General features: G+C 45.5%; 1 protein-coding gene across 3 annotated transcripts in view; it reads right to left on the bottom strand.

Moving 5' to 3' along the window:
- Positions 1-2,929: 2,929 nt before the first annotated feature.
- rassf8b (Ras association domain family member 8b) overlaps positions 2,930-24,135 on the bottom strand; it is a 45,270-nt gene continuing 24,064 nt past the window's right edge. For all 3 annotated transcript variants that reach the window (XM_036520020.1, XM_036520019.1, XM_036520021.1), the window contains 4 exons: positions 13,279-13,472; positions 7,463-8,388; positions 4,724-4,868; positions 2,930-3,063 (listed from right to left, as the gene is read on the bottom strand). In XM_036520020.1, coding sequence (XP_036375913.1) covers positions 2,942-3,063; positions 4,724-4,868; positions 7,463-8,388; positions 13,279-13,381 — 1,296 coding nt within the window. In that variant the 5' untranslated portion in view covers positions 13,382-13,472 and the 3' untranslated portion in view covers positions 2,930-2,941. The remainder of the gene's footprint in view (positions 3,064-4,723; positions 4,869-7,462; positions 8,389-13,278; positions 13,473-24,135) is intronic.

Consider the following 24,135-nt stretch of genomic DNA (forward strand, 5'->3'; position numbering starts at 1 on the left):
GCTCTTCCTCAGCACGTTCATTTCTCTAGCAGCCAGCGGCTCGCCTTCTCTCTCTATATCTTTGGACCTCAGTGTTCATCCTGGGTTTTTTTCTTTTAGGTTGTCAAAGCACAACAGAGGGCGGCTACGGTTTCAGCAGAGGTGGGCGCACAGTCTTCTCTACACGTGTCCGCGGCTTCTGTCGCATCACAGAGAACGCCAGACACCGCAGTTCAACACCGCGTCCTTGCTGTGAGGAGTGTCAGCCGCCGCATGAGAGAAAACAGCATGCGATTACCAGCCTACTCGCTGCGTATAACACACTCCCAACAGCGAGCGCGGCACGTCCGCTCAGACACACGGGTCATATCATGCGCCTCTTACCCAGCGTGGCTTCAAACGAGGACACTTTCAGTCACTGCATATGTTTCAATGGTGCTGTAATAAAAAAGTTAGTCTATACTAGCTGTACACAACTATGTACTATTTTACACATATTCAAAAATACTTTTTGAATACTACTTGTACGTAGTAACTTATTTACACGTTTATGGAATAAGGCATGCTTTTGATTACCTCTGCCTAGCAAATGTGGATAGACTAAAACCACACGTTGGCAAATTCCTACATAGAGTTTTCATCGTGTTACAACAATATGGCTCAACTACACAGGGTAATCGGGTTGTTGGGACATTACAGAGTAAAAGGCTATATTTCCATTACAGTACTTGTGCATACAAGCATGCAAATGCACACGTGTTGGACACGTCTCTCTACCTTCCCCTGAGGAGAGGAGTTTCGGAAGCTGAAGCGGTCAGGAGTTAAATGAGGACCACGCCCACTTCCACAGAGCTTGCTGCGATAGTCCACTTCAGCGTCTCTAATGAAAGCACAGCCAGAGACAGACTGCTACTTCCAGGTCCACTGCAAACACAGTGCACTCCTGGGCTCCTCATCAGAAACCCATACTCCCCGGGTGTAGAAATATTCACGCAGACAGAACGTAATTCAGACGCCTTCTCTGTCCTCAGTAGTGTCAAAGACCTGCCATCCTTATCGCCCCTTCCTGCTTTCCTGCCTCCAACCAACTTGACGGGTAGATAACCCTCTCCACCGTTAACCCCATCGTAGAAATTAGCAGCTTGGCCTCAACTTTGAGGAACAAATTAAGGAAAATACTACTTTTTCGTTGTTTGCACTACATTTTCTCTGATTTCAGTTTGAAATATACTGTGTCAGTAACAGCTATGACAACAATTATATAACTTTGTTATCTCAGGTTAAGAACATTCCAAAAACAGGAGCGCTCAGCTCCGTCCCTGTTTTATCTGTATTTTCACTTCTGGAACTAAGCACTCTGCTTGAAGGTGCTGCAGCAGTGCACCCTGGGATTGCGACTGAAGCCCTGCTGGGAAACACTGTGTTGATGTGTCAGTCAGCGGGGCAGCACAGTGGAGGGAGCTACGCTCTGCACCACAGGGCTGTGGGTTTTAGACAAGGAGGGGGCCTACGGCACCATAGGGTTGTGGTTTTTAAACCAGGAGGGACCCTCCTGCACCATGCAGTTCAGGTTTTTTCAACCAGAAGGGGTTTTATTGCCATAAAATTATACTGTGCTCCAACACACGACAACGTGCTGGGCACATTTATACTTTACAAGAGCCAGATTTTTCCAACTTCATTTTATTCTTACGAGCAGCAGGTTTTTACAAGCAGAATACTATTGATTCGTGTTGGGTTGTGTCACAGACTTTCTTACATACCGCTTTTTGAGTAACGTGTCACTAAAATGCAATATCTGTGGAAGTCAGTTCCCATAATTCGACAGTGACACAAAAAGACAGAGAGCAAAGTGAAGGCCGTGGACGCAGGTCTTTGTCACCGAGACGTGCACTGCATACATGAACGAACTCACACAGAACTTATAAACGTATAAACAGAGGTTTGAATATAGTTTACAAAGTGATGAATATTAATAACAACAGAGACCCTTTACAAAAACAGGAGTGTGCAGAGGTATACACAGTACAGTGCTAAAGATTTACTTAATCCCGTGCAGTGGGTTGCTGCAACTGTGTTTTCGATAAATGACGCATTAACTGAAAAGTATCAGGTAGATAATTAGACAATTTACAATGAATGACGCGTTACAAACTTTGTAATGTTTTGCCCACGTTAACTAATTGGACAGGTGGGCAGGCATTTTTGCAGGGATCATACAATACTGATGAACTGGTCACCCCATTTACTGCCCACCAAATGGAGGAGCTTTAGCAGTTTTTTCACTGTCATTGAACATTGCCCCCTAGTGGCTGAAATCCAGAAATGCACAGCGTATTCACAGGCTGACCTGTAATTTGGCAAGACTTTCTTTCGGACATAAGGGAAGAGGAATGCCCCATCTCGACTATGGCCCTCTCACCAATGGAAAACCATTCCCCAGAGGCAGATGCCAGGACAAACGTCTCCAGAGGTGAAACGAGGCATTGCAAGCCTCTACGAATATAAAGATGCCGTTTCAATGCAGATATATTTTTCAATTAAACAGAATTCTCAGCCAGGAGTCTTCCAGCCTACCTGACAATGTTTTTAACAGCACTACAATGTGGGGAGCAGGGGCAAAGAAATTACAAGCCTTAAAAAAAGAAATAAAGAAAAAAAATGGAAAAAAAAATGAACATATAAGGCTTATTTTCATCGATTCTCATAAATTCAGGTACAGGCAGACTGAACAGTTAGAAGCAGAGCAGATGTTTTGATCCGAGGCTCTCTGAGTCTGTTCAATCAGGATGCACCGATCCCAACGCACCTCTACATTAGGTGTACAGTGACTGTGGTCAGTGAAGCAGAGCCAATGGGAGCACCGTGAAGAGGCGGAGTCAGGGGGACAGCTCCACCAGGAGGCGGTGCTCTCGGGGGCGGGGAGAGAGAGAGATGGGGGTGGGGGGGGGTGGGGGGGTGCTTAGACATAGATGCCCTCGGGGTTGAAGCCCGAGGACAGCGTCTTCTGCAGCACACGAAGGTCATTGGGTAGCTGGCGGGACGAGCCCGGGCGTTTCAGCGAGCCGAGCTGGGGTGACGGGTCTGGGAACACACAGGAGAAACACAGAGAGGAAATATCATTAACTGACACTTCAGTGGATAACAGTCCTTATGAATGCAAATAACTGAGATCTGTAAACCTATGCTTTCAGTTATTTGGGAGAACAGGTTCTCTGTATAAACTGCTTAATCAATCTGAATAGATGCAGGGCCTTGCAAGTTACAGCCATAAATAGCAGCCAAGTGTATGTGGCTGAATGCAGTCACACATTCCCGTACAGCAGAAATATACAATCTGACCTGCAATTCCCAGGATGACCACACAGTGTCAGTGGTGAGCCATCTGACGACACCACTGCTGCAGTGGCCGATATCCAAACCAGAGACCCAACTGATTTAAAACACATGGGCTGACAGAGTATTAACCCATTCAGGCTCTGGCAGAAATCAGAGCATATGTCTGGACAAACCCACTCACACAAACATACACATACACGCATGCACACACAAACCAACACTACTAATACTGACTTAGCTTAGAAAGGCCACTAGCTGACCACCTGGGCAATGACACGCTGTGTGGAACTCCCTGGAATGCGACTCCTATTACCGGTCAGCTATTTATCTGAAGTGGGGGAGGGGCAGTTTAATCCTGCAAAAACATTCATCTTTCCACGATGTTTCACTGACGCACAGACGAGCCGGGTGCTGTCGTGAAAGCTCGGCCGGTATGAGTGATGCAGAGCCTTGCAGCATAGATGATAAGAGAAACCTTCTTTACTGACACCCAGATGTTCTTTTTTTTCCCCCTGCCTCTGTCTGATGGCTCTTGGAAGCACAGGGAAGGCAATCAGAGAGAGTGCGGCATGAGTGATGGTGGAAGTCTTGAGCCCCGCAGTCTCCCGGCAGCCGTTGCCCTGGAGACCGGGAGTGACGCAGCTGCAGTAAAGCGTGTGGGGGCTCCTATCGACTGACTCATCTCTTTACAGCAGGAAACGGGCCTGCTGCATGAGACGGGATACCATGCAGTGTGTGTAGAGGTGGACCGGACAGGACAGAATGTGTGATGACGCATTCAAACATAAATAATCAACACAAAGCAGAAAAACATCCAAACTGAATCACTACGCAAAGCTCGCCTGGAAATGTTCAGTATGAAGCAACCCCGTGGCTGCACCTGTAACACAGGATATGAACTCAGACCGTGACATTTGGAAAATGTTGTATAAACACCCAATTAATCAGGACGGTAGATATATTGCATGTTGGCTGGACATACGCCACACCTGTACAGCGCAGAGATTTGGGCTCTTTTCTGTCTGCATAGCCTAAACTTTCTCATATTCAGCCAGCATGGACATGTCTCTGTTGTGTGGCCATTGCTCTTTTGTTAATACAGTTTGGATTTTGTGTACGGTTTTACCTCAACAAACGCCTGGGGGCAGCTACCTACCTTGCTAGGGTGAAAGGCAATATTTACAGAGGACACAGCTTTATAAATATTCAGGGCACATAACCAAGCCCGAGGTGTGGGTTTTAGCAAAAGGATTTCTGCTGTTAACCTGTATAATACCCAATCCAAACTAAAGGCACCCACCCTGCTGTGCTTGTTTAGCAGAATATCTTTTCATGTTTACTTATCCCCCGACTCTCAAAACCTCTGCAAATATTACCTATCATGCCCTGGGGCAGCCGTGCTCACCTGTGGCCGGGCCCACGTGGATGGCCTCCTCTTCGCTCAGCTCCGCGGGCAGCACCGTGACCTTGGTGCCCGTCTGCTGAATGAACTGCTGCAGGTTCACCTGCCTCAGCTCCTTGGTCAGCTGCTCCAGCTCCTGCTCCTTCTCCTGCAATCCAACCAATCAATCAGTCAATACAGTGCAGGGCCTCTGCGTAACACCAATCACCTGAGAATCGACCTCTCAATCACCTGCAAAGCATTTCACTGAAACGGCTCCACGGTGTCCGATAATATGCCAGCTCACATTTGCATTACAATTTCATTCCTTCACAAGACTGATACAGCAGGTCCAGTTAGTCAGATTCAGTGTAATTGGTCCAATTAAATCCAATTTGCATCAGAAAACTGTAGGTATATATGTAAGCCAACACTAAGATTCCCCAGGGTTTAAATACATGAAGAGTCAGTGCCAGGCACTCACTCGGACCACACTGGCCTTAGGAACATTGAAGAGGGGAGAATATTTTATCAGAAGGACCTCTACATAAACTACTACCCCTTTTTCCTCTTGGCCGCCATTATTGTTCATTGTCCTTCACTAGGTACATTTTAGCCTCTTCACTTTCTATATGTGCTACCTTGTAAATCTGTAAAATCCTGAACAACAGACCAAAGAAAAAGAAGTCTGAATTGGAATTGTGAGCCGCCATCCTGAAGCCCTCCTGGTTGAAATTAAAGTAACATTTTGCACTGAGCCCGCTGGCCAGCAAACGCTGATTTGTTAGACCGTTCTCGTACTTGCCTGGCTCCTCGCCCAATTTCCGAGCATACAGTAAGCATTTATCTGCTTATGTTTGGGCTTCTTTAATCTGGTCTGTTGGCAACGATCTATCAGCAGTTTCATGTGCTGTAAGAGGTGGACGTGATGCATGTTTTAAGCCGGTTGCTAACCTAGTTTTATACACAGATGGTTTTAAAGAGACTAGGTGGACTTATCTTGTTTCAGGGTGGGCATTTTAACTCTCCTGCTACAGTAAGCCATACACACCGAGTCTGAATCTGCAGGAGGCTTCCAGTGAAACTATACACGCAGACACGTCATGCAGATATTTAATTACCTAACTGAAAGTATAGACTTAAGCCGACATAATTAATCCTACTTCATAAAACTTCTGGTGAGTAATAAAAAAATCAGCACAACTTACAGAGCCTTACAGTCGGCCCCTCCTGAGTGATTTGCCCTTAAGTTACCCCCGGTGTAATATTTCATTGTTTTTTTATGACTTGAAGGATTTTCCATTGTTCAGTGGAGCATTCCTGTAAAGCCAGCTGCAGCCTGACCAACAGGAAGGAGAAGACCCGGGCTCACGCTGTTCCACTCTCCCCTAGTGCTTTCTGGGGTTTTCCAGGTCAGCATGACACCTCGGACACCCAGTGGATTTTGGCCATTGTGCTGGCACTTTTTGTGTTTTTTTTATACCTGCTCTTACTTTTAATGAGAAATGGTTAGTGGTTAATACATTTCCCTTTTTTACCTGGCCCTCTTGGCAGGGGTCTGCTCGACCCCTGATGGATCCTGTCAGGAACCATTACGTATTTCAGACAAACAATACTCAAGAGATGTGTGTTCAATGCGTTGAGCAGGAAAAATGTCTGACTGAACATTCAGAGCGGCCACCATCTCAGATGAGGAAAGCACAAACCTTTCTATAAAACTACTGCTCCTGAAAGGAGAAGGGCTTCATTTGGGGCTAGCTGACTTCTACTTCCTGTAGATGTTATCAGCCTCTGGCGATGTGTCCTTTTTATCAAGTTCTAGTTTGAGGGGGGCCGTAACTGAACAGTGGGCCTCAGATTTGGGATTCTGAATAGTGCCATTGTCGGAGTACATACGTGACCTCCACTCTTGCTTACTCGTGGCAGTCATCTTTGCCTGGCACTTGCCTGGATTCCCCACTGATGTCAGAGACCTTGGTACTGGTTTTACAGTAAACCATGGGGATTTCCCCACAGGCTAACATGGTGGGGTGTCTTGAAGTTTGAAAAACAATGGCGCATATAAAGTCAGCACGTCAGAGAGCACATTCTTCGAGGTATGTATTAAAAACCTATTTCACTGATATTTCTCAGCTCCGATGACTCTTTCTCAGCTATTTGCTTTTCACACCACAGCTACCAGATGAAACGGTATTCTTCTGAAACTGGCATGTGTTCATTTGTTAAATCAGATAACAACCCATCTGTTTTACATAGTTAATGACCTAGTTGATAAAAGTAACTTTGACCAATGAATTAATAAATCAACTTTTATTTGGTATAGAGCCTGAAATTAGCAAAGGGCATTTGATAACGCACTAATGCCTCAGGGAAAATCATTTTGTAGCTATATTTACCCTGGTGGGAGTGATCAATGGTCCAGAAAAGTGCAGATTATAAAAAAGAGAATAGCATGCTAGCATTCTGGCTGAATCACCTCACCCTATTATCTTCTTGTGATAATTTATGCCTACGTAATTCAATTTTTTCCTGAATTTCTTTTCACACTACTCTGCCCTATAGCCAACTACACAATACCAGACTCCAAAAAACTGGACACCTCACTTCATACTTTACACTAAAAATCTGTTCTACACTGTATCTCATTACAAGCCACACTGTACTTAATTGCACACCATCCACATCCCAGTACTCTTGTCACTCCGGTTAATAGTTTTCCCCACACTACACCACACATATAAAAAGCCCATTAGCGTCTCTCACCTGTAGCCGCTTGCTGGACTGTCCTAGCGAGCGCTCCACCGCCCTGCAGCTGCTCTCCAGCCTTGCGGTGTGCTGGGTCTGCAGGTCCAGCTCGGCCTTTACCTTCTGCACCTTGGCCCTCAGCTCCTCTTCGTCCACCTGCTGGGCCTCCTGCATCTCCAGCTGCAGCCGCTCAGCCTCCAGGCCGGCCTCCATGCCCCGGATGCGGGCCAGGTAATCTCCCAGCTTTGCCTCGCACTCCTGGATGCGGGCCCGCAGCTCCTGCAGCCGCTCCTGCAGCTGCTTCTCGTTCTCCTGCTCAATCTGCAGCTCGTTCTCCCAGAACTCCTCCTCCTCGATCTCCACGTCGTTCTTGCGCACGCGCTGCTCCAGCCGCAACAGCTCCTCCTCCAGGCCCGAGCCAGCGCCGCCGCCGGTGCCGCCGTGCTCCGCCCAGCCCCTCAGCTCCGCCTCGCAGCTCTCCAGCCGCCTCTCCAGCTGCTGCAGCTTCTCCTTCTGCAGGCGCACCAGGCGGGCCAGCTCCTCCCGCGGGCCCAGTGCCACGGCGGCGTTGTGGCCGTTCATGGCCCGCAGCTTGGCCTCCGCCTCCCTGCCCTTCCCGAAGATATCCATCAGCCCCTTGGCCCCGCCCGTGAAGGTGAGCGACTTGCGCTTGGGCTCCTTGCGCTTGAGGGCGCGGTCGACGGGGGGGCGGAGCTTGGCCAGGGGCGGAAGGCTCTGGCGGTAGAGGCCGCGGGCGGGGCCGCGGGCGGCGCCGTCGGACGTGGGCCGCTCGCTCAGAGAGGGGCCGGTGCGCCGCAGGATCAGCTGCACGTCGCTGGCATACTGGCCCCACTTATTGAGCGAGACGATGGGGTTCTCGTGGGGGGCCAGGTGCCGCTCCGTCTCGCGCCATTGCTCGATCAGCGTGTACCTCCCAGTGCGTCCTGGGAAAAAATCAAACAGCGGAGAAGGCATGTCAGCTCCTTCAGCTCCGCCCACTCAATAGGCACATAAGGCTCTTTAAATAATGATAAGCCCCTGTAAAAGAGAAGACCAGTTCTGAGTTCACCTCCCTGTTTAAATAAAAATAAAATACAAAGACTGGGAATCTGAGCGCTTGACTCTGGACAAAAGTGTCCTGGATTTTTAATCCCATCTGGAACCTCTGAACTATTTCCCTTACCTCATTTCCTCCAGAGAATAGTGGGCTGTATAAGTGGGATAGAGTAATTGTGAGTATCATTTCATGTGGCCTGGAGTCAGGTACTCTACTAACAAGATGAATGAATGTGTAGCTCCTCTGCACAATCATGGCTGTACAGACAAATACGGAACAACCAATCTACTTAAAAACAAGCCTTCAAGAGTGCAGGCACAATACTAAGTCACTAAAATCAACAGGTCTTATTCACAACCTGGAAAAGCTTTGTTTTGTAGTCGTCTTAATAAGGAGAAAACATCATTCAGGTAAACGCTTCCCACAAGTAATGTGTGCTGTTTGTGAGGATGTGTAGAGGACAGTTTTTCCCAACATGGGGGTTTATCATGGCATCAGCCATCATAGCTGAAGGCACAGCTCACCTTTTCAATTCACAGTACAATAATTAAATGCATTAATTACATTACCGACTGCAGGGAAGCAACAAGGTCACACTGCTAATTTTGGAATTCTGCCAGTTAATTGAGCAACTTTTTCAATGGATGTTTTCCTGATTTTTACGTATTGCAGCTTAATTTTGTCTGTTGCGTGTACCAAAACATATGTAGGCTGTCACTGAAATCATTTTACCACATGAATATCCCTCCTGTCTTTTCCTGTCTGGCTTTCATTCAGCATACAATCACTTTTGGCTACTTGGCAGACAGAAAATCAATCTTTTTTGAAATCCAAGATTTTAACCAAATTTAAATACTACAAAAGCAGCGGGGTTTGCATGTTATTAAATTTTAAAGAGCATAGCTTTAAAACACTATCTCAGTACGTTCCGTTGAGCTCAGTTGTACACAGGTTGCTTGAGGGTTAATCAATTACTAATTAGTTGACTTCTAATCGATAATTGATTTCTGGAAAGTACAAGACTGCAGCAGATCTTCAGATTTAATCAGGACCTGTACAGCTGTCTGGTGCAGCTGTGAATATTCTCCCAATTTCAGACTGCAAAAAGGTTTTGCGGTATTACAATCCCTTGTAATGTTGTATCTTTGTATAAGGTACCTAAAACACAGGGATTCAGCAAAATAACCAGAGGTAAACTCCCAAGATAAAATGTAAAAATGTAAGCTATGTACATCACTATGGTTATCAGCTTCTGCTGTAATGTAAAAATAAGTAAATGTAAAAAAGTAATGTAAAATAGCGGTAAAAGATTTATGGTAGTAATATGTTTGAAGTAGTAAAAAAGTACTTTTAAGTAGTAACACATTTAAAGTAGTCACATAGTAACCCATTTGAATTAGTAATTTAGTAACTTATTTGAAGGTTGCTAGCTCTTCCAAGTTCAGCCCAAAATACAAAGCTTTATTGAAGAGGTGCTGAACTCTTCAAAGCCAGTCGGATAACAAATTTTATATTTCCTCCATTGTGTTTAAGATAAAAATGAATATGCTGCTGTAATAACTGTGGGTAATAACATTTGTATTTCTGCTTTGAACGCCCCACTGATCTAACCCACTGAGGTGGACAGGGCTGGGTGAGATTGCCCTGGTGGGTGCGATTGTGTAAAGAAGGCCGCACACTGAAAGGTTGGGAAACTCCTGATTCAGGATGTGTGAGAGGCATGACAGTAAGCAGTGGCTGTTTGTACAACTAGCTGCGCTACGTCAAGGCCCTCAGCATACTGCTGCCTGCTTCTCGCTTCAACTGTGGCTGTGGGGGGGGGTTTACTAAAAGTTCCACATAAGGGGAGGCTACTTTGTCTGCTCCGATTCCTCACCCAGTCCTTTGTTTCGCAAGACTCATGACTGCGAATTCCTCTGGCCGTCAGATGCTCGGGAAGGGAGAGCATGCACAATTAGTGTGTGTGGATATCCGTACGCTCGGCCAGCACACAGTCCGTGCAATTCCTAAACAGCGTCTGCTCCGGTCTGAGAAAACAGACCGCGCTTTGGAAAACCCCCCGAATCTAATTGTGACCCAATTTAAAATCAAATTCAATTCATAAAACATGTAATTGGGGCCAAAACATGGCTTACCTAACAGTCCTGCCTGTTGCTGTGGCTGAAAAAGGCCCCTGTAATCAGCCTCTACTGGTGCAGAGCTTCAGCAGCTAACGGCTAACCTCACTTGTAAGTCACTTTGGATATAAGTGTCTGCCAAATGACTAAATGTAATGTAACGGAAGAAAGGCAGGCAAGTAAAAGACCCCAAACAACAGAATTTATAAAAGTGCTAGGATCTGAACGGGCTGTGAGTGAACTATACTTTTGTGCAAAGACTATTAGGAGAAGGTGGGGGGGAAACACAGCACAGCTAATGCACCGAGTTGCCTTTGTTTAAATGCTAGAAGTATAAAAAAGACTTTTTGGGGTTTGAGGTTCTCGTGATAAACAGAGGCGATGACGTAGCTGGCACTGCCGAAACTTGGCTGATGAAAGGGGACAAGTAGGGGAGGAGTATGAATTCATTCCAAAATGAATTTGCCAGCATTTGTGCACGGCGCCGCAGTTTATGCAAGATCCAGATCCCCTCGCGGAGAAGGGGCTTATGGGATACTTATAGACCTTGACATTACATTTTGTCACTCACAGATGCTCACTCTTAGCCAGCTTAGAGCAGTTGGGGCTGGTCTTTCTGTTCAACATCAAGTCCCTACAGCGTGCCCTGCTTCTCCCCTTACTAAAAGCTGGAGCGTGTCTCTCTCGGGACCGTGTTTTCACCCTCATCTCACATAGGGCCGGTGCACTCAGCAGGCTCTGAGGCACTTAATATCCCAGCTCCGGCCCAGCCCCAACGATCACAGAGTTTATTCCACTCCACGCAGCGGCTTTTCCAATGCCCACATATGGATTTGATTTTCTTAGAAGAGGGCTTTGCAGGGGGAGTGGAGTTTCTTTTGGGGGGTTGGGGGGGGGGTATGGATGAACGTTGTTTCTAGGGAAGACAAGGCCAGATACGGCTCCCACCTCACAGAGTTAATTTCACAGAGGCCGTGGAGAGTAATCACAGCACTCCTGTCACAGACAGACACGGTTTCCCAAAGAGGAGAGGCCTTGCTCACCGTGCCAGCTTCAAGAGGCCGAGACACAGAAACACTACAAAAAAGAACCAGAACCTTCTGCAAAATCTAGAAAGGTTTGCCCTTAATTTTTAAACCCCTGCTTCTCCTTGGAGAGGAGGAGAGCTGTATGAGCCCAGCAGAGCAATATATCTCTATCACAGCCAGGGGGACAGTGGGTGCCACCAAAACAGCATAATGTTATTATTATAGTTATTATTGTTATTATTAATCACCACAATTGCTGTTATATAGTTGCTTTTCAATATATGCCTGGTCGACCTCTTGTTCTGTCCTTTCTTAGTTGTTGTTTACACTTTTGGCAACAAAGACTGTGTGTCGTGCCAGCGGAGCATGCGAGCTGAATTGAATTGAACTGTGTGGCTGGAACGCTTGGTCTCCGCCTCCAGATGTGCCGCTTGCTCCGAGCAGCGGCCAATGGCAGCCCGTTTCAGAGGCAGGGGCACACTCTGCGCAGCACGCGGGCTCCGGAGCTGTTGGTTTCAATTAGGCCAGGGGCCCCGGGGACACCGCGCAGAGGGACTGCGGTCACCGCCGCGGAGGAGCCCACTCCCTCAGGTCAGAGAGGCAGCGGCTCCTCCCTCTCTCCTCACGAGCACAAGCGCTCGGAGAGAATGCAAACCAGACACACGGGAATAATGCAGCCGTCATGCTGTCAGAGGAGACCAGCAATGGAAATCCAACAGCTCAGAACCAAGGCAGTGTTGACATGTTTTTAAGTTTCTCGATATCTCTGTTTTTTTCTTTTTCTTTTTTTTTTTTTTGTCTGACACATGTCAGTCGTTAGCTGCAATTCAGAGATCAGACGCTTTTTAGGCACTTATTTTTAGCAATTCCCAATTTGGCTAAAGATTGTGTGTTGCCAATCTGTGTTAAGATGTGTTATCAGTGAAATGACTCCCATCATGCTTTGCTTTTTCATGAATGTGAAAAATGGACAGGCTGTACTATTACTACAATATTGTGCGCTAGGGTATCAGGTCACAAGCAGTCTGCACTAATTAGACTGTGAAGCCAGGGATGAAATAAAATTTGATTGACTATTTCATTTTAAGCGAGCGTCCCAGCTAGAATACTTTTGCTGCTTTAACGTCTATCATCTCACATGCTGTAAAGTTAATATAAATGTGTCTTTGGATAATGCGTCTCCCTGGATCTTCACCACAGTCACATGCCTTTGATTCTTCCACCAGAAACATAAACAGTTCTTTACAGTGAAATGTATTTCACACAGTGCTTGTATATATATATATGTCTATCATTACCCAGTCCCTGAGCTGATCTTACTCTCCCTGGTGAGGCTGCCCTGGCAGGTTACATAGTACAGTTGTGCCAAAGCTACATTAACATGCCGACAATGACTGTCAGTCAGGCCCCAGATTCTTTTTCAGGCCTTCTGATGAAACTGGGGAAATAGACAAGGACGCCGCATGAAAAATACTCCATCTGGTTTGAAGGAGAAGCCTGGGAGTGAAATATACAGACAAAAAGATAGTAAATTTGGATGCCCGACATACTGAGAAGATACGCTTTGATCTGGGCTGGCGGGCCAGAGGAAACAAATGTGCCCCCTCCCACAACCCCCGGAGGATGGCTCACCTATGGCCTGGGCCAGGGCGATGACCACCTCCTGGCAGGTGGTGGCCTCGGTGACCCCGCAGACGATGCGCTGGACGCCATCCACCCACACTTTCAGCTCCATGCTCGGTCCTGCGTGCCGCAGCCTTAGCCAGGGTTGTCATTCCGCCATGTCAGGGAAGGGGGTGGGGGGGCGCCACCCTCTCTCCGCTACCCTGCGGGGGGGGGGGAAGCGGGGAGGTTATGTTACTGAGATGAAGGCGTAGACGGTGAAGACAGGAAGATATGGAGAAACTGATATCGAGTTCAGATAACTGACACGGAAATACAAGCACACAGACGGATAACAGACAGGAAAGACATGGGAAAAGACGTGGAAATGAGAGCGAGGCCTACTGGCAGTAATCTTCCTGCGAACGTAACTTCTAAACCAACATTCAGTCTCATCAATACGTTTTTGGTAGCCTTGATTATCGTATTGCATGGCCATGGCCACAAAACAAACTTGCAGTGCATTGTGGGATGGAGCCAATTAGTTTGTCAATGAGGCGAGTGATACTGTAGATTCCTTCCCCAGTTGAGATGAAATCAGCAGGTATCAAGACAGAAATCAAACCAAATTGGCCAATCATGTAGCAGTGGAAAAGTCTCACGGTGAAAACGGGGATGGTGCGGGGGATACCACTGACTACTGTGAAATGCAGACGTATTTTTTAAAAAACCCGGTGAGAAATTGGCCATTCGAACTGCATAGGGGGTGTGTATTAGGCCACAGTTATTTATCACCGCATATTACAATGCATCAGCAAGAGAGCACATGTCCTCCCTAAACCACAGAGAGAATTTATCAGAGCTTTATCATTGCTGATAACAGATACTGTGGCTGGGAGAAGCCCACACAATTTATACTGCTATGGTCAGGGCAGGATCCTCTAAGAGCATGAGAAATATATCCCAAAATGTGCTTAGCTGAGGCATCGATAGGTATGTTGGCAGTAAATTAGGCACTGTGTGTGTTCCAGAGAGAATGTGGTACTACAAAGACATGAAAAGGAGGGATCAGTGCCATGACCTTATAGGCTTGAGGTTACTGAAATGACCTTCTATTTATCAGAAATCAGGTTATCAGAAACTTTGTTGCCAGAGACATAAATAATATGACATATATAGGGGTTTACTCCAGGAAATATAACTCACTACTTGAGATAATATAAAATGTGCCAAAGATAAAAAAAAAAGCTAGCATGTTGCACCAAAGGGGTAGCACACTTACTGTGGTCTGTCTCTACTCCTCTACCCTCTTTAAAGAAGCTAGTGACACCACAGGGTGAGCCGTTTTAATCAGGCTGTGCTTAGCAGTTTGCAGTCTAGCCATTCTATTAGTACTGCATTCAATCCATTATAATCAGACCCAGAGAGTTTCCAGTTTCATAGTAGGAACTTCAGCAGGTATTATAAATCAAAACAATAGGGAACAACCCGCAGCAATATGCACTGAGAGAAATCAGGATAACTTTGAGTTCAATTCTGTGGAGCAAAGCTATAATTACTTCAAAAAAAAATAAAAAGAAGGAACGTCTAGAGTTAGCACACAGCCAGGTACTCAGACACCAGGAACAGGCCATGTCCTCAGCGTCTGTTTCGCCTTGGTCTTTTGAGGCTGCTTAGAAAAAGTGCTGCCAGAAATACACTTCCAGTACCCCTGCATGTAAACAATAGTCCAGGAAAACATCTGTCCAGCTAAAACAAAGGGTACTGTTGCGTCACCAGGCCCAGCTGGCTTTATGGCTTTATCAGGAGTCCAAAGCTGTAGCTGGAGAGACTGTCCGTACTCGGTTGGTCACACGTCCTTCCTGCCAAACCTGTCTCAACAAACAGAAAGGAGAAACCTGTCTCAAGACAGCCCTCTGAAAAGTCTCAAACTTAGTTACATTTGCATAAATGCCCTATTTGTTTTAGTTTGGCTTTGGGTTAGAGCCAAGGGACTGCAAGGAGTGCTAACGCTGTCATTCTGTGAGGAGTAGTTAAAACTGGCAGCAGAAACCTGTGTGATAAGTGGAGTGGGCAAAGTAAACAGCAGTGTTCCCGCTCCCTTTTTTTCCCCAGAGATGCTTAAATCGGTCTGCTCTGTTCCCCTGTGTGCTGTGCATATACACCATTCACCACACAGTAACAGATTGTGGCTGTTATTTATGGGTTCCCCTGGAGAGTGGGGCATATGCACCTCAGTCTGACACACCTATTACAGGACAGTCCATCCTCTCTCTCTCTCACACACACACACACACACAGCCTGATCACACCCATTCCAGAGAAATAAACTCTATACCTTACGCTACACATAACACCATAATAACTGCTTATGCCTGCACCACCATCAAAATGACAGTGACTGACAAGACCAGCACTTAAGACATCTGATTCTGTTTTACCAGTTTGACTCTGTTTACAATCCTGTCGTAAGTGGTGCAGAGCGATTGATGTACATTACTTAAATAATAATAAGACTCCTTCCCGATTATTGCCCCTGTCAATACTGGATGCCTGCCAACATCCCACATAATAGCCAGCTGATCGATAAGTGCTGTGCTGAGCAGAGTTGAGCCCTATCACTTTACAGACAGGCTGGATCTCATACTATAATGTCTGTGGCGTGTGGTGTCAGTAAGGGAACTAACAATAGCGCTCTATCACAGGTCAGGAGATCCATAGGGCTTCCTGGGATCTCATTTACCAGCATGTGTGTATAGGTACCACAAAATGTGGTGTGTGTGTGTGTGTGTGTGTGTGTGTGTATATGCCCACCCTTTAGATATATAGGGAAACTGCATCATTTTACGGGTAAGGTAAAAACTCAATCCAGCGTTCTCCAATAGCCTCACAGCAATGTGCAATGAAGAGAAAAAAATGCCTAAGGCTGATATTCTGATATAACAAGTGCAAGTGGAGAGTAAAAGGTCTGATGTCTCGAAGCCAAAGTAAAAAATGAACAGTGTTTGGCAGCAAATTACTAATGTTATCAATGCATGACGATGGAGGTAAGGGGGGGTTCGTCCAGGCCAGGTCAAAATCAACATTACATTCAAGCCTCTTGTAAATTGTTTAACACACGCTCAGCAAAAAGGGCTACGTTTCATCTCTTTAAGGGCTTCAACGAGAACTGGAGATGTGATCAGTGTGCGTTACAATTTACATTTCTCAGCGAAGAAATCAAAGACTCTTTCTGGCCCGAATTCCGCATGAGCCAAGTCTTTCAAAAGCACAAGATCAGCCACTTTTTCGTGACACTTGCAATTACCTTGGCAGAATTTGTCATATGTACAGAAAAGTGGGTTTTTAATAGGCTGCACACTGATTACGTTCCTTGATTTGTATTAGACACATCTGATTCATCCTCAGCAAACTCATACTGTAGGTGTTTTCGATTATGGACATGTTTTAGCAATGAACATTTATGTTGGCATCATTTTTGCCAGAAACATTTCCCTACTGGAACACTCACAAAAATGTTTTGCTTCATTACACACGCTATGCACAAAATCAATCCAACACACAGTCAAGGATGAAGGTTGCATGTATGCAGTTGATAAATGAGCTCCCTGGTTTTGTCCAAATCCTTAATCACACTTTGGGATGCATTTTTAACTTCAACCTTGCAATGTCAATTATATAAATATCCTGACAACATGACAACTTCTTTACAGTAATATTATTATACTTCTTACCAGCACTGTTGTATATTTGGCATTTTGCCTATAAGGCCAAAACAACAGGAAAATATGACAGATGACCTGAAAAACTGCTTTTCCAACAAATTACTTTTCAAAATGGGTCCATGAGGCTAAGCACAATGCCCAAGGGTACAACAGCAGTACCCCAGCACTGGGAATCACACAGGCAAACCTTGGGTTACGAGCCCTGCTCCTAACAGCTATGACACACCGCTGCCTTGCTGGGGCCGCACTTCCTTACTGCTCGAAGAAGACAAGAACAGCTGAACACCGCTGTGCAGCCAGGAAGCAAAACACGATGCATCCTGTTACAGCCCGCTCCGCTAATGCTAATCATGCAGCTCCCTCAGGTTGATATGTTCGCACAGGAAAAGGAGAGCTGTCATGGGACAGTGTGGCCCGAGCCATTTTGGACTCATTACACCCTCGTGAACTGACTGTCGATTTTTACCTGAAGCTTCTCTGTTTTGTTAAATCATTACGCAGACACGTTTCTGTAGACACACTTCTGTATCATAGTGATTTAAATATGAAAATGCACCAGCATTATTTTTGTTCTTCTGCCTTCCAAATTGACTGTATAGGGGTTCCTTGGGACACTGATTTATGACACATATGAAGAGTAGCCGATTAACACGGACTATGTACAAATCAGCCACTTTTTACTTTAAAGCAGACAAATTATAAATGTAAATTATTCAAATTATCATTAATTTTTAATGGATGGCAAATTCAGCACAAAGATTATGAATGTTCCACATTATTATTGCATATGTATACATTCAATATGCAAATTGATCATGAACTAAGAGTGTTTTTTTTTTTGAACAATGGGTGAGGCTCTGGCAACATACTCCTCTGTGGGAGGTGACTTAGTGCTGAGATCCTGGCATCAGTAAAAGGTTACTGTGGAGAATAAGAGAGTGTGCCTTTCCTTCATTGGTGGGAAATAACGCAGCTTTGCCACACTCATGTTTAGCTATGCACTTTATCATGCTGCTATGTTATCAGGGATGGTTTTGAGGAACGATTTCACAATGAGTGATTGTGAGGTGGTAAGCTGTAATTATGGGAAAAGTCATCAACTTCATTACGATGCAGAAAATCATTTTCCTCTTTCCATGCTGATAAACAGGCTCCAAAGGGATAGCTCATTTTCTCTCCCACTCGGACCTTGACTTTTCCCTCACCTCACAGTCCCCTTGCCCATTTTGGATTCCTGTGCATGTAACAGCACATCTGACTTTCAGCATTAATTACCCACCATTCATTTAGCCTCCTCTTACACCACAACCCCTTACAGGTTTCTGTGTTCCAGGAGAACCCAGAGCGAACCCATTAGAGATTAAAATAAATGGATTCAACCTTGTGTGGAACACAGGAAATGCATGAGTCACGGAGTGACTCAAAGTCTGAGTGCACAGGAGGATTTGATACGAGGCGACCAAGTCCACTCTGCCTGCCGTATCGACAGCCTACGACGATACGGCCTGCACCAGTGACCACGCCCAAGTCTGTCAAGGCGAAGATATTTTTAGGCTTTTTTTAAAGATTGGCAGAGAAGGTGCGGACTGAGGGACCTGCCTTCCCACTCACTTCCTCTGCAGAGAACATTCTAAGAAAGCAGGACATCCAGGACAGTAAATGTGTCTCCTGCCGAAGCACCAGGACAGCAGGAGGAAAGACCACATTGTCACACAGGAAAACGCCCTTTTCCCACCACCAGCAGCGTTTTTGCTGTGCTCTGTATCACACTGCACTATAGCTGCTCACACTGTAACCTCCTTTAAAATGCATATCCACTTGGTAGTGCTCAGGAAGCCTCTTAAATCCTCTGGAAAAGGCAACACAAAATCAACAACGGAATAAAGGAACATATTTTTCTTAAAGATTGCCTGTGTCTCAAAAGATTCATGAGGTTAAGTGTCATTTTCAAAAAAAAAAAAAAAAAAGATACATTTGAAGACGACCATGATCTAAATGTGTTCAGTGCACTCCATTTACAAGAATTTCTGATATAAGGATCCACCACATACACTGATCAAACAGCCTGATACAAATGCAAAGGTCCACAAATGAGCACAAAAAGCCATTAAAAACATATTTGAATCTGGAGGTGAACTTCATTTCTGTGATTAATCACCATAGCACCGAGCAGGTAAAATATTTTGAGAAAAAAAAGCTCAGCGACTGTATGTGTTGGATGTCAGACAACATGGCTGAAAAAATAAGCACATCACTCACTATGTGCTGATAAAAAGCACTGTCTTCCTTAGTATAGAAGAGCACTAAGACCGGGGTAGACAGCGAGCGAATTAGCTCCTCAGTTCTCTCTTTACTGTTATTTCATTAACATCTGAACTCAAGCCAACAGCACCACACCCTCAGAGGGAGAAAAAGACTGAAGGAGAGCCTGGAAATTCTGACGTTTTGAGTTTCTTTGTGCTGAAGTAAGAATGAAACCTTCGGCGTTGAGGAATTTGGTCCAAAGCATTGGAACATAACGGCATCTGTTCGGTAATTCAATTTTCACATTTTGGCTATTTTTTCCATTAAGTAGTAGGTGAAAACAGTGTTTATAGATATAATCAAATTCTGTCACACTAAATTACACTGCAATATATTATGTGTGGTCAAAACAACAACAAAAATTAACAGGTAATGGAAAAAACAGAAGAAAAGACATTGGAATTATCCACCCACTACAGGAACAACTTCTGACTTCAGTGGCCATTCTGACTCTAACCTTGCTTCCTAACAATGCGTCAGGCCAGATACTGTAAGGACTGAATGGGGCAAGCCTGACAGCTGGAAGGCCATTCTGGCTGAGGAACACCCTCCCACGCTTGTGTACTGCTGAAAGGGGGCCTCTTTTTCTCAGGGCACTTTGTGTTGAAAGACATAAAATATGGAATCTCTGTGCCAAGTAAGGCCCTCTGTCCTGTAAAAGGGTTCGTTTCCATTTGTAGCGTGGGGCGGGGGGGGTGTGTGCGTAGGACACTGAGGAGACTCTGTCAGGTAATAAGTCTTAGCGTGGAGACGACAGCAGGGTAAAGGGGGGCCCCCACCATCTGCTCCCTTCACCCCATGCCCCTCTTCCCCCTGGCCCCCAAAAAACTGCCTGTGCTAAATCTCTCCTGTACTCTTTCACTGCCTGCCACCACAATGGCCACCACTGGCTGTGGCATTCAGGCATGGCTTTGCGGTGGCAGCACCACCTTCACCACCCCTAATTCCCACCCATTCATTCTCTCCTGGACCCCACTCAAATGCAGACCCGAAACATTTTGTGCCCCACGTCAGAATGCTCACCAGCAGCCACTTGGTTTTACACCCCACAGCCAGCAATGGTATAGGCCTGCGTAAGCCTCGGAGACAGCCCTTCCACTCACAAAGTCACACTCCATAACGCCTGTCATCTATTGTGTTTGTGCTGCACTGCCACGCTTGCGGCTACGGCGTCGAGCGCTCGAGTTCTCAGATTTATATTAAAATTACGTCCGCGACAGCTCTGCAGGTATGTGCAAGATTCCCATCAAGGGCGGTAAAGTTAATTTACTGCTGCGTGCCAGAGTTTCCCAGTCCCGCTGCTGGCACCCTCTGCAGTCAAATGGGTTTTTATAACAAATGGTGCAGTAGGCTCTGTCTGGCTAGAACCAGCTGGACTCCCACTTTCACTCAGTGGCATACAGAAAGCTGAAAGACTGCTACACTCTGCACCAACAGGATCATAAGTAAGGGCCCTTCGTGTTTGCTTTGAGGCAATTTGGGGGCTTTGTCCACGGGGTCTCTGATGGATGCAGACAATCCAGTGTTGTCTTTCTGTCTTTTTTCATTGTTTGCACATCTGTCATGAGTTAGTTGTTAGTGCTCCTCTGCACTATTCTTTAGAAAAAATACTTACAAAAGCCTTACAGTACACAGCTCCTGCTCTTCTCCTCGCAGTAAAGAGGCAGGCAGCTCTTTCCGATTGCCTTTGTAGTGAGACAAGTGAATGCATTTCACTGTTCCACATTTGAAATGTCAACGGTTTTTAACTTCCTAAGAGTCTACGGAGCAGAGGAAGGCTGAGCGGAATAAGGAGGGAATTGTGAGGCTGACGCAGAATCGAGTTTGCAGAAACGAAGATCGCTAATAATCTTCGTTACTTCCTTTCTAATTAGCATGGTGAGGATCTTTATTGCTTTGAAGAGTTCGGGGCCAAGGAATGAACAGACAGAGCACTGTGAATACATCTCATTTCAGTGGGGGGGAGAGTTAGAAAATCACTTTCAGCCAGCGACCTTTGTCCAGCACCGCCCACTCCGAGTAGTCTGTGAAGAACAATATGCTCTCTATTCTGACCACACAATGCAGGTTGTGGAAAATGTAGAATCGCATTACATAATGACATAAAATTAGAACATTTTGGGGGAAAAAAAAAGACCTACACTTAAAACTAGTCCCTTTGTACTGCCTTAATCTACAAGGGGAGCTCTCAATAAATAATCCTACGGGGGGTTGGACAGCTAGAGATTTCAGTTTAATACCTAAATCTACGGTAAAATAATTAAAAATGCATAAGGATGATGAATGCTGGGAGCTTAAAAATGCATCCTGCTTTACAATTACACCCTGATTAAATGACACCTGAGTTAGCAAGTCCAAGACCTCCCCACTCCCCTCTAATCCCGGCTACAGCCTGCTGCGCTGAGTACAGGTCAACAGCAAACATTCACATGCACACAAGCATTCATCCCACAGCTCAGACATCTAAAACAGGCACGTGAATCACCATAAATTAATCATACGCCTCCACTCACCAAGTGTCATAGAACAATTTAACAATCAAACAACACCATGTCTTGTGAGTACTCACAAAATGTACACTTAACAGGCCACGAGCCGAAGACACCAGTGCTTGAACTGGTTCATGAGGTTGGCCCTGTCAGTCACAAACCACACATCTTTGGGATTAATCCTCCCTTGCACTTTTGGATGGATGAAGGTCCTCCGCGGCACTCTTTCAGGGGAGCCAACATTCAGTTATATCTTCTGTCCGTGTTCTGATGATATGATTTACCCTCAGTTCAGGCTTTTATCATGTTCTCATGGGCATATGTGATAAAAATAATGGAGTTCAACTCTCAGAGAATGCACCAACCTGGTGCTTCATTCCATAGCTTATGTAATGAAGCACCAGGTTGGTGCATGCTCTGAGAGTTGAACTCCATTATTTTTTACACATATGCTCATGATAACATGATAAAAGCCTGAACTTCATGAAAGTCTGGAGTCTCCTCAAAAAAAAACTGTGCATAGCACAGCTCTTTTGGATTCTCATTTGTGTCGTCAGAGAATTAACACATCAGTGTTTCTGAGACTACAGCAGTATGAAAATACCAAAAGTTCTGAAACTAGTCGAATCCCACTGATCCTAAGCCAAGGACACAAGTGGAAGGGAGGAAAGTTAGCCTATGACAAACAAGCTGCCACCATGTCTTAATCCCTGACAAAAACAACTGTGTTTTAAATGACAGGAAGGGCTCACGAAGCCAAAAAAAGTGTTGGAAGAGGGAAGGCTATCGGGGACGCTTGGCAAAAAGCACACCGATCTCTTCCAACACACACTGACTTCCCAAATGGTACTGTGCTGCACGAATGGCGACATTTCAGACGAAATGTGCTTGCGACTCAGTAGGCCGGTGGTGCTGGCTTCTCAGGATTACGATCAGTGAAAAACGTATCTGTGTAATCCAGTAACCACGTCACAACCCATAACTGGAACAGAGCTTGCCTCAGGTCCTGCTTAAAATTCTTCACTTCCTAAAGATGATTTTTTTTTTACGTCTCATGCAAACAATGGACAACCAAGATTACATTTACATTACATTATTGGCATTTAGCAGACGCCCTTATCCAGAGTGACTTACATCGGACACAGTATTTTACAATGCTGTCCATTTATAACATTGTTTTAATTCAGTGATAAGTGCTTTGCAACCATTTCACAGTTAAACAAGGTCCTCTCTTAACCCTCAACCCACCTACCCAAAACCCTTTCATCATTCAAACCTAACAATTCTCAATCACACAAATCCAACATTGCCCCATCACTCCAACCCATACCGCCCCAATCTACACAGCACAAACTCACCACCCAAACAGACACCCTGCCACTGCCAAAATACACACCCTCTCAACATTCAAACAGACACCAACTCCCACTGTAACCACACCCTGCAATGATAAACCTCACACTCTGATCAAACACATCCTGAGCAGTGTGACATCTCTCTCTTGTAAAAGCCACACAGTTCTCAAGACACTTCAAAAACCACCTTGTGCTCCAGTGGGAGGCTGTCTTTCATCTTCTAGATTGTCCATAGTCCACAGGAGGGCCGAACACAGGAGGCAATTTTCTAATTCTCTTCACCCTCGATTGAAAGCAGCACTTCAGAGATGACTCAGTAGCTGTGGTTCAATATTTTTAAACTTTTTTTTTTTTTAATTAAGGCAAGCTCAATTTGTTGACTCAATTTTCCATCACATCACTGCATAGAAAAAAGTTTGCTGCCCATATTGCCGTGACAGTCAATTGAATACATCTGTGCTGTGGCTCCAAACAGTATTCTGTTCTTTGGTGCATCCACACGCAGTCAGTCAGAAGCTAATCCTCATCAATGGATCTGCTGCCCAAACAGGCCAACGCCGCCACAACACACATCTGTGGAAAGCCCCAGCTTTGCCAGCGATGCCATCTCTATCCCAAGGAACTGCGGACACACAGGATGGGTTATTCTAGACTTGAGAGAACTGTGGGCTCCAAGTCTCAGTGGGACATTTAGCGGTTCTCTTAAGCATACTTCTTAATCTGGATTAATCTCGAAAAACCTCCCTGTGCTAAGGGAGTAAGCATGGTATGCTGGATCTACCGCTGGGGATACTTAAAAAAGACAAGAGCAGTGAGAGGCTATGTGGTGTGAAGTCTTCCCAGCCCCCGAGGGCTGAGCTGTCTGCAGGTCCTTGTCCAAGCACAAGAGCAGCTGACGTGACAGGCATTTCGATTGGCTCAATTCACCTTGACCCCTCTCCCCTGGTGCTCTTCCACTGAGTGTTTGTTGGTATTAAGTGGTTTAGTGGTTACTGTGAAAAGCTGCTTCATTGT

The sequence above is a fragment of the Megalops cyprinoides genome, chromosome 25 (genome assembly GCF_013368585.1).
Source record: "Megalops cyprinoides isolate fMegCyp1 chromosome 25, fMegCyp1.pri, whole genome shotgun sequence".
In the NCBI taxonomy this organism is placed as follows: domain Eukaryota; kingdom Metazoa; phylum Chordata; class Actinopteri; order Elopiformes; family Megalopidae; genus Megalops; species Megalops cyprinoides.